The sequence below is a fragment of the Rhinopithecus bieti genome, unplaced genomic scaffold (assembly GCF_001698545.2).
Source record: "Rhinopithecus bieti isolate Rb0 unplaced genomic scaffold, ASM169854v2 scaffold_1618, whole genome shotgun sequence".
Taxonomy (NCBI): Eukaryota; Metazoa; Chordata; class Mammalia; order Primates; family Cercopithecidae; genus Rhinopithecus; species Rhinopithecus bieti.
Window position 1 is genome coordinate 5,397,490 of NW_016803937.1, and position 17,012 is coordinate 5,414,501.

Here is a 17,012-nt window from a genome sequence, read left to right on the forward strand (position 1 = left end):
TAGATTTGTGAAGGTGGTATCTATTTAGATGACTTAACTGTGATATTTGTTGATTATAACTGCCTGTGAAAGTCACAGTGTCCCTAAAGATGTTCCATTTGGTTTCTTATGTAGCAATTCAGTTGGCCCAGATACATCTTTGTTATTACAAACTAATAAAAAATACTCCTTATACTGTAGTTGCTGTTTGAGAAAGGCTGGCATCTCCTGTAATGAGGTGAAGCAGTTGAGCAGAGCCTCATGCCCACTGCACATGGGTACAGCTTGAGAAGCAGGATCCACATATGCCTGGTGCTCTCAGGGAGGCCGTCTTGGGTCACGTCTTGTCTGAAACATTTGTCTCTTGCCTGTCTTTTCACCTGTTCGGGTGTAGCTGACACCGCTGCTGCACTAGGAGTGATGTGAACCCAACACAAATTCAGTTCAGATAAGGGGAAACCATGAAACCAACATAATTGCCAGAGAACTTGTGTCAGCACTTCTGACACAAATTACGTCAGGGTCCCCAGCACCTCTCCGACGCTTGGCGCTTTAGGACTCATGGGACTCAGCCTGTGGTCACACTCCCAGCTAAGATTCATTATAGTGGCACAGCAAGGACGCACAGCGGCTCTGTAAGGGAAAAAGACACCTCACACGGAGAGAGCCCGGAGAAATCCAGGCACAGCTTCCTAAGCTCTCCCCTCTCTCCTGCCAGGTGGGGTCTCAGAGCTGGCCCCTTTCCCAGCAGCAGACCGCATTGACATGGGTACATGTTTGTGCCCAGGGAAGCCCTCTAGAGACTCAAGTCCAAGTTTCCATTAGGGCTGGTCACATACTCATTCTCTGCCAGTCACAACTCCCACAGCTCCAGACTTGCAAAAGCAGAGGTGTCCCTGCACATCGCACTATCTGTATAGACAGCAGGTTGGCACAGAGGCCTTATCTGTGCAGGAGCATTCCAGAGCCAAGTCCCCAGATGCCAGCCTAGGGCAGCCCTGTAAGCAAGCCCTTCTCAAGCTCGGTCTGCTTTGTTAACTCTTTCTTGTACAGTTGTGTTGCTTCATTGTAGTTTTCTCATATGATCTACTCTAACACTGTATTCTTTATTTCAGTTTGAGCCCCAGCTACATAGATCTGACTGAGTGTCCCTACATGTGGCCCTACTGCTCCCAGCCCATCTACTATGGAGGAATGCCGACAGTTGTTAATGTCACCATCCTCAACGGCATGGGAGTCACAGGAAGAATTGTAGATAAGGTGAAACTTCTCTCTGACTTGGTCTCTGACTTGCTGGTGAACTTAGACATAGCCCAGACCTTTAGGCCATGGTTATTTCTGCTGAGAAATAACTCAAAAAAAGGAAAAGTTCTAGGCCGAGGAGAGAGGATCACTTGAGCCCAGGACTTCAAGACCAGCCTGAGCAACAAAGTGAGACCTGTCTCTACAAATAATAAATTAGCCAGGGATGGTGGACGTGCCTGTGGTCCCAGATACATAGGAGGCTGAGGTGGGAGGATCACTTGAGTCTAGGAGGTTGAGGCTGCAGTTAGCCAAGATCATGCCATTGCACTCTAGCCTGGGTGACAGAGCAAGACCCTGTCTGGGAAAAAAAAAAAAAAAAAGGAAATAGCCCTGCCTAGGGTGCCAGAGCTATTGGAAGTAGTGATTTGTTATATCCTAAGTCTGTTACAGAATAAGTCAGGGTATATATTAATTAACCCAATTTTGCATTTTTGCTTTGGCATCTTGAGTTTGGCTCCTAAGTCAGCTAATTACATTTGATTTTTCCTCTGTATAATTTTGCGCCTGTAATTAAAGGCCCAGTTGTAGTATTTCATTTTTTTTTTTTTTTTTGAGACAGAGTTTCGCTCTTGTTGCCCAGGCTGGAGTGCAATGGCACGATCTCGGCTCACTGCAACCTCCACCTCCCAGGTTCAAGCGATTCCACTGACTCAGCCTCCCAGGTGTCTGGGATTACAGGTGCTGCCACCACGTCTGGCTAATTTTTTGTATTTTTGGTAGAGACGGGGTTTCACCATGTTGGCCACGCTGGTCTCGAATTCCTGACCTCAGATGATCCACCTACCTCAGCTTCCCAGAGTCTTGGGATTACAGGTGTGAGCCACCGCGCCTGCCAGTATTTTATCCTTTAATGTGTTTGAAAGATACAGTCTTTTTTTTAAAATATTGTTTTGTAAATTTTAAAATCTTAACTGCATAGACATTATCACAATAATTAAAATAGAGAAAAGAATAGAAAACTCGCTTCCAGCTTTAGCATACTAACTTGGCCACTGTTTTTTAAATGTTCTTTTCCAGCCCTTATCTGCAATACTTATTTTTTTGTTATCATTGTGCAACTGTCAAAAATTTACAATTTTTTTGGTGGTTCTCATTATATCATAAACATTGAAAAATTCAACTGCTGTGCATGTTGGCTCAAACCTGTAATCCCAGCACTTTGGGAGGCCGAGGCGGAAGGATCACAAGGTCAAGAGATCCAGACCATCCTGGCAAACATGGTGAAACCCTGTCTCTACTAAAAATACAAAAATTAGCTGGGCGTGGTGACACACGCCTGTAGTCCCAGCTACTCGGGAGACTGAAGCGGAAGAATCGCTTGAACCCAGGAGGCGGAGGTTGCAGTGAGCCGAGATCATGCCACTGCACTCCAGCCTGGTAACAGAGCAAGACTCCGTCTCTAAAAAAGAAAAGAAAAGAAAAATTCAACTATGCGTGGCACCAGTATACTTCTTAATGGTTGTTTATGTAGAAATAGTAAATTATAATTTGTTTACTATTTTCCTTTGTTTGAACTGTTAAGTAGTTTTCAACTATAAACATTTCACTGAATATTTTTGCATATATGGTTTTCTTTTCTTTTGAATTATGTCTTTAACATAAACTCCCTGGATTTGCTCCCTGAATCAGAGGGTGTGAACAGTCAAGGATGGCTCTTGGCACATCCTACCAAATTCTGTCCAGTAGAGTTATGTCAGCTTAGACTGCTGCCAGTGGGGTTCAGGAGAAGATGGCTCCACCAGACCTTCACTGGGGGATTTGCCTTTTAAAGTGTTTTTATTCCAGTATTGTTTTAAAAAATTGAGATAAAATCCACGTACCATGAAATTCACCCTTTTAGGTCATACAGTTTGGTGGGTTTTAGTATATTCACAAGGTTGTGCCAACATCTCCTTCAGGAACATTTCCTAAAAGAAACCTTAATACCCAATGTCAGCCACTCCTTCTTCCTTCCTCCAGTCCTTGGCATCCAGCCTGCTTTCTGTCTCTGTGGGCTTGCCTGTTCTGGATTTCTCACATCAATGGAATCCTAGAGTATCTGTCCTTTTGTGCCCGGCTTCCTTCCCTCAGCTTCAGGTTTTCACGGTGTGTCCACGCCGTGGCGCTGTCAGTGCCGTGCTGCTTTCCACGCAGAGTAGTGCTCCACTGGGCGGGTCGGCCACGTGGTGGTTCTCCGTTCGTCTGTTGCTGGGCATGTGGCTGTTCTAGATGGTACATCTTTCAGCCTTCAACTTAGAGGGTGCCTTGTGTAATGGGTGCCTTGTGTGTAATGTGCACTTCAGTTCTTTGTGGGGTGGGTATCTTTGGTGTGTTTACAAATTGTGTTTCCTCTTGTATGAGTTACACGCTCATCTCATTAACCCGTTTTTCTCCTGGAATTGGGATTTTCTCTGTCAATCCTAACAGGATCGTCCTGTCGTAGAGAAATTAACCATTGCTGTGTTTTAAGCAAAATGTTCCTCCAGGTGATGTTCTTTTCCCTTTAATATTACTTATTGTGGTGGGAATTTTTTTTGCTTCTGTAAAAGTTTTACATTTCATGTAGTTGAATTTTTATGTTTTATGATTTCTATTGTTTTACAGATGAGAAACATCCTTCCAGAGATAGAATAAAATTTCAATTTTTTCTAATTTTTATGTATATGATTGTTAAATATTTAATTCTTTCATATATGTTAATTTGGTATGTGTTACAAGAGATGAGCGAAAGTTTTTCACTTGCAAACCAGTGGCCCCAAGAGCATTCTTTAAAAATCCTTTTTCTTCCTCATTATTTTGGACACCGTAGCCTACAGATATTTTTCTTTTTCATACTTTTTTCTTAACACACTAGCTTACTTGGGAAGTAAGTTCTGGCTGTGTGGATTGTGAGGGAAATGAGTAATTTAGATTCATCTAAAATACTGGTTAGTTGCAAGCTCTCATTGACGTCTCTTCCAGATGGCCTCTGCTCATGCTTCTCTTTCTGCTTTTCTCCCACCTGGAGAGTAGAAGGGTGGTCATCTCGCAGCTGAGCCAGCCCTCCCTCCGGCCACCTGTTTCTAGCTTCAGAATGTGACTCTGGACAGCTGGTGTCCCTGTCATGTTACTACTTTCAATTAATGGGATTTTTTTAAGCATACAACTAATTGGGAAATAACCTTAAATCTGAGAGTTTTCATCTGTGTAAGTTCTCTCAGTCAGATAAAGTTCTTCACCAAAGAACTTTTGACAAAAGTTCCTCTGTTTTATAGTGGAAAAAAAATGTCTCCATAAAATTGGAGGCTGTCAGAAATAGCGGTTTCTAGACTTTTCTAGTGGTATGTTCCAGGCAGTCCATAGGTTACTTTGGTTGTAGTTACTTAGTATCTGTGTATAAATTTTATTTTTCCCTATTTAATGAAATATTTTTCAGAACCAGTTTTGGTAAGAATTGAGTTTGTCTGGTTTCCACATGTTTTCTCTTGGAGGTTTTCACTTCAGCCTTTGCCTCATTTCTTTTTCCTGCAGCCTGACTGGCAGCCCTATTTGCCACAGAACGGAGACAACATTGAAGTCGCCTTCTCCTACTCCTCGGTCTTATGGCCTTGGTCAGGCTACCTGGCCATCTCCATTTCTGTGACCAAGAAAGCGGCTTCCTGGGAAGGCATTGCTCAGGGCCATGTCATGATCACTGTGGCTTCCCCAGCAGAGACAGAGGCAAGGACATGCGGGAAAGTGGCTTGTTTTCCTAGCTGCTGGACATCACCTTTCAGGGAGGGAAGGCCAAATGCCTGGGGTCTCCATTGGAAGTACAGTTGACAGATAGGCTTAGCCTCGATGGCTGCAATGGATGGTTCCAGGGCCTCCAGAGCTGCTGGAGTTGGAAGAACCAGCTCAGTCAGCAATGGCCACACGACAGCAGAGAAGACTGTTTGGTACCAGGTTTCAAGCTCCAAAGAAGGGCACCAAAAATATACCTTCTCTAAAAGGAAGTGTAGGGTTAATCCTATGAGGCTCTAGTAGTTTTTATTAATAGAATATACCTTAAATTTTAACTCTTAAACTCTTTAGGTGTTTGAATAGACTTAGTTGTGATACATGAATCTTTTATCAGACATTTGTTATTGGAAATTCTTGTGTTCAAATTATTTAGGTTAAATTGATAAATATAAATCATGTTTTTAAAGCTGAAAGTTTCGTTCTGGGCAGTGAGGGCATTTCAAGTTTCTTTTTTTTTTTTTAGTCAAAAAATGGTGCAGAACAGACTTCAACAGTGAAGCTCCCCGTTAAAGTGAAGATAATTCCCACTCCGCCGCGAAGCAAGAGAGTGCTCTGGGATCAGTACCACAACCTCCGCTATCCGCCTGGCTATTTCCCCAGGGATAATTTAAGGATGAAGAATGACCCTTTAGACTGGTAAGCGCCCCACAGGACGCACTTCACCGCCCCCGCCTCCGTGGCGGGAGGAGGCACCCCTGTCCCCGCAGCTCTTGGAAAGGAGATGTTGCTCAGCTTCTCGTGGAGCCTGGACTCTGGTGACGCTGCGATGTTCAGGCCTTTGCCATGCTCTTAGGGCAGCCTGACTTCTCTTTTGAAACTTTCACAAGTATGATTGTGCAGTAAAAGCTTGAAGTTCCCTTTAACTGTTCTCTTTTCCTTCCTTCTCCCATTGAGCCAGTCAGCAAAGCCGTCAGTCTTACCCTCAGACTACATCCTGGATCATGCCGTCTCTGGCTTTCTCCCCTCTCCCACCCTAGTCCAGGCCATTGTCATCTCTTGCCTGGACGGCATCAGTAGCTCCTGAATGCCACTGCTGTTGCTATTGTTGCCCTAAATTCCGCTCCTCTTGTAGCAACCTTGGTCGTCTTTTTAAAACAAATGCTAACACAGTTTGCCTCAAGCTCTCCAGTGACTGCCTATTCTGACTTCCTCACCTAGCCAAGCCTCCTGGTGTGACCCATGCAGCCCTTCAGAATCTGGCACTGCTTCCCCCGCAGTCCTTTACCTCCTCTCCCTGTGCCTGTTCCCTGCAGGGAAGCTGGGCTGACTTTCTCTTGGCCCATTAGCCAAGCTCATTTCTGCTTTCATGTTTGGACTAAGTTTGAACTCCATGCTGAAAGTAGGGGAAGGGGAAGCACTGAAAGATGTGCCCAGGATAGTTACCGAGTCAGACTTGCCTTTTAAAATAAGATGTCTCTGGCAGCCAGATTGGAGGGGCTCAGACCAGAGACGGGTAGACAGGAAGCGGTGGGAAGTTCATAGACCAAGGTGAGCCTGTGGGCCTGCAGAAGAGCACCTGGAGTCCGTGCTGCTGAGGAGTAGGGTGCTGGGGGACTGGGAGGTGAGAATGGGGTGACCCATAGAGGGTGTATACAGTGTCCCATAGGAAAGTGAGCACATTTGGGAGGGATGGGGATGGAAAGTTGACCAGTGGCAGTGATATCAGTTAGCTCTGCCGCTGTCTTAGCACCGTGACCCTGCGTGGCTTGTTCCAGCGTCCGTTCACTCCTGCGGCCATTTGCATGTCTTCTCTCAGACACAGATGGTTGTCACCTCTGAATGACAGGACACCACCGCTGCAGAAACACAGTGTGTCACCGGGTCCATGTCTCAGGTTACTGACACCTAACAGTCTGGTTTGTGCCGCCCTGTACACACCACCGCTACAGTGATGGTCTAGTACACTTTAAACATGTCTTTGGCCATTTCTTCTGTCATTTTGTTTCTTTCACGTACCTGCCAGGCACATAGTTTCTTCTTATCAGCCGTTTCCATGTGTCCAGGTCAGAGCACACAGGTCTCCTAAGCTGAAGCCTGTGCCAGTGGGCCAGCCATCCAGGCCTTCTCTGTGGGCCACGGCATGGTGCTCCTGCAGAGGCGGCCCTGTGGCCGGATATGCCTTTGTTGCCAGTAAAGATTGATCATTTTAATGCTGTGGCCTATTGTTTTTCAGGAATGGTGATCACATCCACACCAATTTCAGGGATATGTACCAGCATCTGAGAAGCATGGGCTACTTTGTGGAGGTCCTCGGGGCCCCCTTCACATGTTTTGATGCCAGTCAGTATGGTAAGTGGTGATGCTGTGCTAGCCAGATGGTCTTTCCGCCCACTTTGGATGTTTGTTAAATGTTTGAGGAGTGAATCCCAGTTTTCAGTGATAGCTACGAAGGGAGTATGCACCGTGGGTTCCACAGCTGGGTGAGCCTGGGGTGAGGCTCTGAAGCAGGTGTTGGTGGGTGTGACGTTCAGCTGAAATACAAGACAGACTGATTGGAGACAGGGGCATTCGTACTCTTTTTTCTATTAAGTTAAAATAGCTCTGCCATATATTTTGCTCCTTTTCAAGTGAGTGAAACATCGTTATCCTGAGCACCACAAATGAAATCAGATCACAGTTAGTCCCTGTGTATTGCTGGACCCTGATCCTCTACTTTTGATAGCCCCTTTTAAAGTGGTACAGGGCGGCACAAACCAGACTGTTAGGTGTCAGTAACCTGAGACATGGACCCGGTGACACACTGTGTTTCTGCAGCGGTGGTGTCCTGTCATTCAGAGGTGACAGTTCCCAGCCTTGGTTCTTTGTTCACCAGGAACTTTGCTGATGGTGGACAGTGAGGAGGAGTACTTTCCCGAAGAGATCGCCAAGCTCCGGAGGGACGTGGACAATGGCCTCTCACTAGTCATCTTCAGTGACTGGTACAACACTTCCGTTATGAGAAAAGTGAAGTTTTATGATGAAAACACAAGGTACTGATGATATGCATTGGTGTTTGTATAAGAAATGTGACTTTTGGTGAATTAAATTCTACCCAGCAAATACTTACGTGATGATTTGACCTGTTGGTGGTCTTTCCAGTTAGTACAGACGTATTCAGAGAGCTTGATTAGAAAAAAATCCTTTTGACTGAGTGCGGCGGCTCATGCCTGTAATCCCAGCACTTTGGAAGGCTGAGTTGGGCAGATCGCTTGAACCTGGGAGGCCAAGGCTGCAGTGAGCTGAGATCAAGCCACTGCACTCCAGCCTGGGTGTCAGAGAGACCCTATCTCAAAGAGGAAAAATAAAACACACAGAAAGGAAAATAGTCCTTTATACAGTAGAGATGTTCTTGAAAGTTGCTCATAAAGTAAGACATTTATTGACTGTGAGTACTATTAGTAATATAGAGGGTTGTCTTTCCTTGATCTTAGATATGAGGTACTTCTGCTTTAAATTTCTGTTTAATTCTTCTCCACTCTCACTCTATTACTGAGTATATATAAATTTAAATGCACCAAAGGAACTGTTACTTAAAGAATATTTCAAGTAAATTAATTGTTGTATATTTAAATAATTATACAGTATACTAATATAATAAGTATACTAATTTACTTGTATTTATAGTACTTAATTTACTCAAGGGGAAAATGTCCTCCCCTTAATTGGGATCAAGGATTCCCAGTGTATTATAAACGTAATCACCTTTATGTTTTGAATTGGTTTCTTTAGAATCTGTGACTGAACCTTTCTATGCCTCTTTCTCATCTCCTTTTCCTTCACTGAGCTTTGCTGGGTGTAGGCTAAGCAGTTATCTCTGGTGTGTTTCAGTGAAGTACTGATTTTCATTTCCTAAAATAAATTCGCTTTAATTAATTCTGCACATCAACCAAAGCATTTACATTTGCAGTTTTACCCAAACCCAGACAGTTGGTTTCCGTTGAAACCTTAGTGTGGAAGGACTGGATTATGGCAGGAGAAATTGAGTTTTGTCATCGAGACTAAATCAATGTGTATGGCGTGTCTTCATTCCCTGTGCCCTGTGTGTCTGTTACCACTTTCCCAGGCAGTGGTGGATGCCGGATACTGGAGGAGCTAACATCCCAGCTCTGAATGAGCTGCTGTCTGTGTGGAACATGGGGTTCAGCGATGGCCTGTATGAAGGAGAATTCACGCTGGCCAACCATGACAGTAAGGCTCTGTGTGTCTCCCGAGGGCGTGGTCTTAGGTGTGAGAGCAGAAGTTGTACACCTCTGAAGTCTAGGTTTCTTGAGAAAGAAAATGATGATCCCTCAGTTAGTGGAGTCTGTAGAAAGAACTCATCAGTTTTTTCAGAAGTACATCTGTGAGGCTCTAGTTTTATCCAGATTTTTTTTAATGAAAATATTTTATGTAGCCGTTCCTAATTTTAGTGCTACCTATTAGAGTCTTTATGTAATAGTCCTAAATAGGAACTACCTCATAGCTTCCTAATTATTTACAAAGTTCTATTCATGAAGTAACTTTGTGTTTCTCGTGTAGGAAGTTTCCCCACGGATAAGGTTTTGGTAGCTGGTTTTGAGAAGAACATCTTGAGCATTCTTAGTACCCATTCTGCAAGTCTGGGGAGCTTGTTTTGAGCCTCTGACTGCTCTGAATTTTAACATTTATTCAGAAACCTAATATTAATATTTTTCCTTGAATTATAAAATATATTCAGAAACCTGATGTTAGTAGTGGTTTTCACTTGAATTTTGAGGTGATTACTTGTACTTTATGTGTGACAAGGCAATAGCAGCTCCTCCCTCAAAATTAAAAACAATTAAAAAAAATACATAGCGTCTGAAGGATGTATTTTGGGTAAACGAGTAGCTATTATTTATTAAAGCGTTCGGCGTTCCTGCGTTCCCTTGACTTTGAACACTCTTTCCTAGTGTATTATGCATCGGGGTGCAGCATCGCGAAGTTTCCAGAAGATGGCGTCGTGATAACACAGACTTTCAAGGACCAAGGTAAAGGGTGCCATTCATGGGCCTTTTGCTGCTTCTTTCTCTCTCTCCCTTTCCCCCCACTTCTCTATCTCTCATCTCTGTCTTTCTTTAATAAGTTTTATTGCATATCATTTACATGCCGTAACAGTTGCCCTTTTAAAGTGTACAATTCTGTGGTTTTTAGTGTATTTACAAAATTGTGGAAGCATCACCACTGTCTACTTCCAGAACAATGCTATCACCCCAATAAGAACTCCCATGTCCATTGGATGTTTTGGTTTCTTTTAAAATTTTTTGCACTATTACTTGAATGGTACTCACTACTTCGGGAGGCTGAGGTGGGCAGATCACGAGGTCAGGAGATGAAGACCATCCTGGCTCACACAGTGAAACCCCATCTCTACTAAAAATACAAAAATTTAGCCAGGTGTGGTGACACACACCTGTAGTCCCAGCTACTCAGGAGGCTGAGGCAGGAGAATCACTTGAATCCAGGAGGCAGAGGTTGCAGTGAGCCAAGATCATGCCATTGCACTCCAACCTGAGCAACAGAGCAAGACTCCGTGTCAAAAAAAAAAACCACCTTCAAGGTTATTTGATGAATTTTTTTGTTATCCTTTATGAATTGTTCTGCTTCTGTGATTGCCAGATTACCAAGATTTTAGAAAAATTTTGACCATGTTTTGGAGTTCTGAACTATTCAAAGATAAGAAACATTCATTATACACCAGCCTCTCAGAATTCTCTGAAGAGCGGTGTTTGCATGCAGTTTTGCTTCAGCTGTGTACAGGCATCACCCAGGAAGCTCTCCTAGAACTGATATTCGTGATACCACCCTGTGCTTAGTGCACCATGCCCACCTGGTGAACTGGAGAGCAGTGGGAGTAGCTGCCTCTGCCTTCTGGAAAGCCAGGTGCAGGAGGGTATGGGCAGGTGAGCAGAAACCACACTATAGCCTTCCTGTGAGCTATCAGCCCAGAGCTGTCATTTTGAACCACGTGTGTCTACTCTCACACGTGGGTGCTGGAGCTTTGAGACTGTTAACGTGCCCCAAACAATAGGCTTGTGAAAATGTACAAGATTCATTTTTGTCATGCAAGTTGATACTGTGTATTTCAGAATGAGAGGCCCCCTCCATTGTAAAGGTTGCCATTTTCTGTACGTGGAGGTTAAAGATAGTTTTATTAGTTGAAAATGGTGAAAAGAGAGGATTTCTCACCTTATCTACTTGCAACTGGAATATAGAATTTATTTTTATATTACCTGGAAGGGATTTTTTCCTTTTATCAAAAGCAAGGTTGATCGGTAACTGGATCTGTGTTTCAGAGGGTTATATTTCAACTTGAGGTACATAATGATTGTTTTCACAGTCACTTGGCCACGGGTTAGTGATTCTTTTTTTTTTTTTTTTTCTTTTTTTTTTTTTTTTTTTTTTTTTTTTTTTTTTTTTTGAGAGCGGAGTCTCGCCTGATCGCCCAGCGCTGGAGTACAGTGGCGCGACGGCGGCAGCGACCGCGATCCTCGGGCTCACTGCAAGCTCCGCCGTCCCGGGTTACGCCTCCTATGCGCCTCAGGCCTCCGAGTAAGGGCGCGTGGGAAATACAGGCGGCGCCGCCCCAGCATCGCTCGGCTAGTTTTTTTTGTATTTTTTTTAGTAGAGACGGAGTTTCCACCGTGTTAGCCCAGGATGGTCTCGATCTCCTGACCCTCGTGATCCGCCGTTGTTCTCTGGCCGTCCCAAAGGTGGCTGGGATTACGGCTTCGAGCCACCTGCGCCCTCGGACCTAGGTGATCTTTCTAAAGCATCTTCCCGTAAGGCAGTATCACTCTCTAGGTCCTAAGCAAGGGTTCAAAGCGGTGGTCTCATTGGCTTGTACCCTCTGGGAGATCCTTGTTTTTGGTTGGTGGATAGGGAGAATCAGAAGTAGATTTAAGGATACATGCTTTCTTTTGGTGTTCTACTACAGTGTGAAAATGAAATTTTTTTAAGGGGCATTTTATTCCCATAAAGACTTTAAATTGAATAATCTTTTGGGTACAAAATAAGAATTTGAAAATAGGAATTTGGGTTATGCCTCATCAGAAAAGACCCTGATGGCAGAAATAAAACTCCCATCAAATACCATAAGGCAAATGGCGGTGAATGTGTTCCAGTTTCTCCTGACTTCTTCCCTCTTCCAAAGAAAAGCGTATTTTTTCTTCTACTCAGCTCCTAGTAGGATTCCCACACAGAGAGCAGGGAATGTCACGTTTATAGAGCTACAGACATTTCAGAGGTTATCAACATGGACAATACTAGATTCTGGTGAAGACGTACATCATGTTCTAGTGCTGAGGAAAGCAATTGAATTAGGGGCAGAGACTCCTAGATTATCTGGTGGTGCCACTGATGATGCTACCTGTGGCATTTATACATTTTTGACTTCTTGATTCATTATAAATTTTAAATTATGTCATCTGGGCAAAGATAGGAGGCTGTGCTGTTGGAACATGTGTCTTTGTGAAATTAATGTAACCAATGTCTTAAACCTAAATTAAAAATATGTGGACATACTTTAAAAAATTAGTTACATTTGTCCCAGCTTTTCATAATAAAACATGAAACCTGGGTATTAGTATATATTACTGTATTCATAGAGAAACCTGTGTGTTTAGCAAGAGCTGCTGGCTGCCCTTTGTGTAACTGTCTGAAAACATAGGCCTTTCAGCATAATAAGAGGAGATAAAATTTAGTTTTTTTTTTTAAGATAGAGGCAGCACCTTTACAATTGTGAATATTATGTACCGCCGTGGCAAGTAAAAATTAAAGTGGATAGATACGGAAATACAAAGTGAATTTTGCTAAAACAAATTATTGGCACTTAAGACATTTCTATTCTAAAAGGCTTATTCTTAAGGCTTTTCTGTTCTAAAAATTTGCCATGTCTTAATTGAATATTAGATTTTGTAACTGTGGTTTGTTTGTCATGTGGATGAAATCTCAGGCAGTGACACTGCTCAGTGGAAACCCTCATGTCTGTTGTTTTTGTTGTGTGATTTCAGGATTGGAGGTTTTAAAGCAGGAAACAGCAGTTGTTGAAAATGTCCCCATTTTGGGACTTTATCAGCTTCCAGCTGAGGGTGGAGGCCGGATTGTACTGTATGGGGACTCCAATTGCTTGGATGACAGTCACCGACAGAAGGGTATGAAAACTGCAAATGGGCTTAGTGACTTCAGCACTCAGATCCTTTCTTCCCTTTGTCTCTGGAAAGGCGCCCGTGAGATGCTGGCAGATCAGCCGACATCTGTTCACTTGAGCCAGGCTCAGCTGGAGACGTTGCATTCGCTTTGATTGCTTGGAATATTTTGATGGGTGTCTGAGTCTGCACACATTTAATAAGCAAAACAAAACTACTTTTTCGGGCCATAATGCCTCTTCTCCATCTTCACCTTCCTGAGGCCAGTGGAGGCGGGACCCCCGCATTCTGAAGGGTGGAGAGCCCCATCCCTGACTTCCTTGGGGCCTGCCCCTTCCAGGCTTCCTACCCCGTGCTGCCTGCACTTTGTGGGCACTGCCACGTGGGGGCACCCTTCTCTGGTCTGACACATTCTTTTCCTGGAGGGCTGGTTCTTGGTTGTCCTTCCAGACCTGGAATTTAGGCTTTTCTGAGCCTTTATCAGTGAAGAGCTTTTGTTATCTTGAGGCGTGAAGGGAAGGCAAATGGGCACATCAGTCCTCTTCCCTCCGCTCTTTTTCAGTCTCTCAATGCAGCCTTTAGATCTGGGGCTTGAGGTTGGGCACAGACTATTTTCTCATTTTGTAAAGGAGAAAAGAGTGGTAAAAGTGCTCCATAGTAAGCACTTTGGTAAGATGAGGACACCACCAGGACTGAAGGACAGCCTTCTAACACACTGTGATCACTGGGGAACTTGGGGCAGAGGGCAGGTGGTGAGTTACAGGAACGAGGCCCTGAGAGCATGCACTGAGAGGTGTGTGTGTGCCCCTCTGTTTCAGCCTGAAGTTGACCACATTCCTGGCATTTATGTAAATCCCTAGACTGGGATGGGTCTTTTTAAAAATCAAAAATGGGCTGGGTGCGGTGGCTCACGGCTGTGATCCCAGCACTTTGGTAGGCCGAGGTGAGTGGATCATGAGGTCAGGAGTTCGTAACCAGCCTGGCCAACATGGTGAAACCCCGTCTCTACTAAAAATACAAAAATGAGCCAGGTGTGGTGGCGTGTTCCTGTAATCCCAGCTACTCGGGAGGCTGAGGCGGGAGAGTTGCTTGAACCCGAGAGGTGGAGGTTGCAGTGAGCCAAGATCGCACCACTGCACTCCAGCCTGGGTGACAGAGAAAGACACTGTTTAAAGAAAATAAAATAAAAAAAATAAGGCCGGGTGTGTGTTCAAGCCGTAATACCAGCACTTGGGAGGCCGAGACGGGCGGATCACGAGGTCAGGAATTGAACCATCCTGCTAACACAGTTGAAACCCGTCGCTATAAAACACAAAAAACTAAGCCGGGCGAAGGTGGCGGGCGCCTGTAGTCCCAGCTACTCGGGAGGCCTGAGGCAGGAAGAATGGCGTAAACCCAGGAGGCGGAAGCTTGCAGTGAGCTGAGATCCGGCCACTGCACTCCAGCCCGGGCGACAGAGCGAGACTCCGTCTCAAAAAAATAAATAAATAAATAAAAATAAAATAAAAATAAAAAGTGAGGGTTAAAGCCACAGTTAAAGGAGATTAATGTTTTATTTCCACAGAGATTTTAAGACCTGAGATCTCCTGGTAAGAATCTGTATTAAATTTTAAATGCCTGTGAAGATGGTCCTAGGCCTTAAATTTAAAATGGCAGCTTTTTTAACCTTTCAGGGGCATTAAACACTTGACCAGAAGTGCACTTTAATGAAAGAAGAGTACTTAATGGCATTTTTCTTGCATGGGTCTTGTCTGGTCCAGCTTGATGTTAATGGGACTTGAAGGGGCAGGCCCAGGAGAAACAAGATGGGAACAGAAGCTCCGGTTCCAATGCTGGGTGGCGCTTTCGCGCTCAGAAAGGGTCCTTTGTGAACGGAAGCTGTTGCTAGCCCAGGGCCTCGACTCTAAGGTGTCCCCAAAAACAAATTGCCCTTTCTCTGTTGTCGCACTTCCAGTGGTCAGGGCCCTGCCGACTCGAAGCCCAGCTCAAGTGAACAGATGCTCCATGGGTGTTGGGCCTTGCCTCTACCCCCTGGGGTATCAGTACAGTTCCTTCTCCCCAGGAGAGCCTCTGGGATGCAGCAGGAGCCATGACTCTCTGTTCTCCTCTCCCTGTTGCCCCTGAGCCCCCGCTCTCAGGCCCTTCTTTTCTCAGTGGGTGTCACATGGTCTCACTGTCTCTGAACGAACTCCGTTCTGCCCCTATCCATGAGAAGCTGAGTGTGGCACTCAGGCACTTGGTGCAGCCCAGTGGACAGTGGTGCTGACCACTTGGAGCCACGAGGCACTGGGGAGTGGAGCCCTGGTCAGGTCAGGCCTGTGTGTGCTGATCTGGCTGAGCTGGGCCACTGAGAATGCATTTCTTATGAGAATAGGGGAATCTGGAGTGTATTGGATTTACTTTGACGTAAACTCGTGACTTCTGAACTCCCATTTCCCCCTCTTTTGGGGACTAACTTAAAAAAAAAATTCCTTTAGAGATTTCTTTTTAAAAGCTAAATTCCGGGCCATGTGTGGTGGCTCACACCTGTAATCCCAGCGCTTTGGGAGACCGAGGCAGGAAGATCACTTGAGCCCAGGAGTTTGAGACCAGCCAGACCCATTTCTGCAAAAATAAAAAATTAGCCAGGCATGGGGTCATGTGCTTGCAGTCTCAGCTACGCGGGAGGCTGAGGCAGGAGGATCACTTGAGCCCAGAAGCTCAAGGCTGCAGTGAGCTATGATTGCGCCACTGCACTGGGTGACAAGAGCGTGACTCTGTCTGAAAAAAAACAAAAAAAGAATTCCTAAACACGCTTGTTGACTTTGCAGACTGTTTTTGGCTTCTGGATGCGCTCCTCCAGTACACATCGTATGGGGTGACACCTCCTAGCCTCAGTCACTCTGGGAACCGCCAGCGCCCTCCCAGTGGAGCAGGCTCAGCCACTCCAGAGAGGATGGAAGGTGAGTGGATGGGCAGGATGCCTTGGGGAGGAAATCGGATCCAGCTGAACATGATGCTACTTCAGCGGGTGGCTGTGCCTGCCAGCAAGTGGGGCCAGTTTGTGTGCACAGCTGAGCGGTTTTCGTAATGGCTGCAGGTAGACCAGCACACAGCAGCTCTAACCTGCCGAGAGGCCATCCTTAGTCCCCAGAGGGACATGATTGAGGGCCCAGTGTGCAGCTGCTTTTCCGCACCCACCCTGCCCCTCACGCCCCTCCAAGTGTGTTTACCTCCTTTCACAGGTGAGGACACTGGCTCCTACAGGCCTTCAGGAAGAGTCACTGACGTCTAGAGTACTTGCCAGGTCCCAGGCCGCAGGCTGGGATGCTCCCATGGATTACCTCACTGTCCCCTCTCAGTAATCCTGTGAAAATAGATACTATCATTCCCAGTTTCCAGATAAGGAAACGAGAGTTGAGAGAAATTAGATACCTGCCTGAGATCCCCCGGGCGGGATGTGGTGGTGGAGCCTCAGCCCGCCTCTGGGGCCTGTGCCGGTGCCGTGGGGCCCCCAGCTGCTTGGCACTTAGCGGGGTGGGTATCAGTGCCTGTAAGTCCCTGGTGTGCTGGTCCTTACAGCACTGCCCATAGAAGGGTCATGTGAGCCACGGGCGTCATTTAATATTTTCCAGGAGCTGCGTTTCAAAAGTAGAAAGAAACACAGATGAAACTATTTTAATAATATACTTGAGCCAAAGACAAGAAGAATATTAGAATTTAAACACGTGATACCTTACTTCAGTTGCTCGATAGCTACATGTGTTTGGCAGCTACAGTGTTCAATGGTGCAGATCGAAGAAATAGAATTTTGAAAATGATGAGATTTTTTTTATTTGGCCAGAGAATTAAATATTTTAGAAGAGAAGGATTTTTTCTGTGAAA

The 17,012-nt window shown here is 45.1% G+C and overlaps 1 protein-coding gene across 1 annotated transcript in view; it reads left to right on the top strand.

The window, feature by feature from the left end:
- The window catches only part of MBTPS1 (membrane bound transcription factor peptidase, site 1), a 65,989-nt gene that overhangs the window by 42,959 nt on the left and 6,018 nt on the right, over nucleotides 1-17,012 (top strand). The window contains exons 12-20 of the mRNA XM_017860925.1: nucleotides 1,095-1,239; nucleotides 4,774-4,962; nucleotides 5,489-5,661; nucleotides 7,199-7,314; nucleotides 7,838-7,994; nucleotides 9,068-9,192; nucleotides 9,915-9,992; nucleotides 13,014-13,154; nucleotides 15,959-16,090. Coding sequence (XP_017716414.1) covers nucleotides 1,095-1,239; nucleotides 4,774-4,962; nucleotides 5,489-5,661; nucleotides 7,199-7,314; nucleotides 7,838-7,994; nucleotides 9,068-9,192; nucleotides 9,915-9,992; nucleotides 13,014-13,154; nucleotides 15,959-16,090 — 1,256 coding nt within the window. The remainder of the gene's footprint in view (nucleotides 1-1,094; nucleotides 1,240-4,773; nucleotides 4,963-5,488; nucleotides 5,662-7,198; nucleotides 7,315-7,837; nucleotides 7,995-9,067; nucleotides 9,193-9,914; nucleotides 9,993-13,013; nucleotides 13,155-15,958; nucleotides 16,091-17,012) is intronic.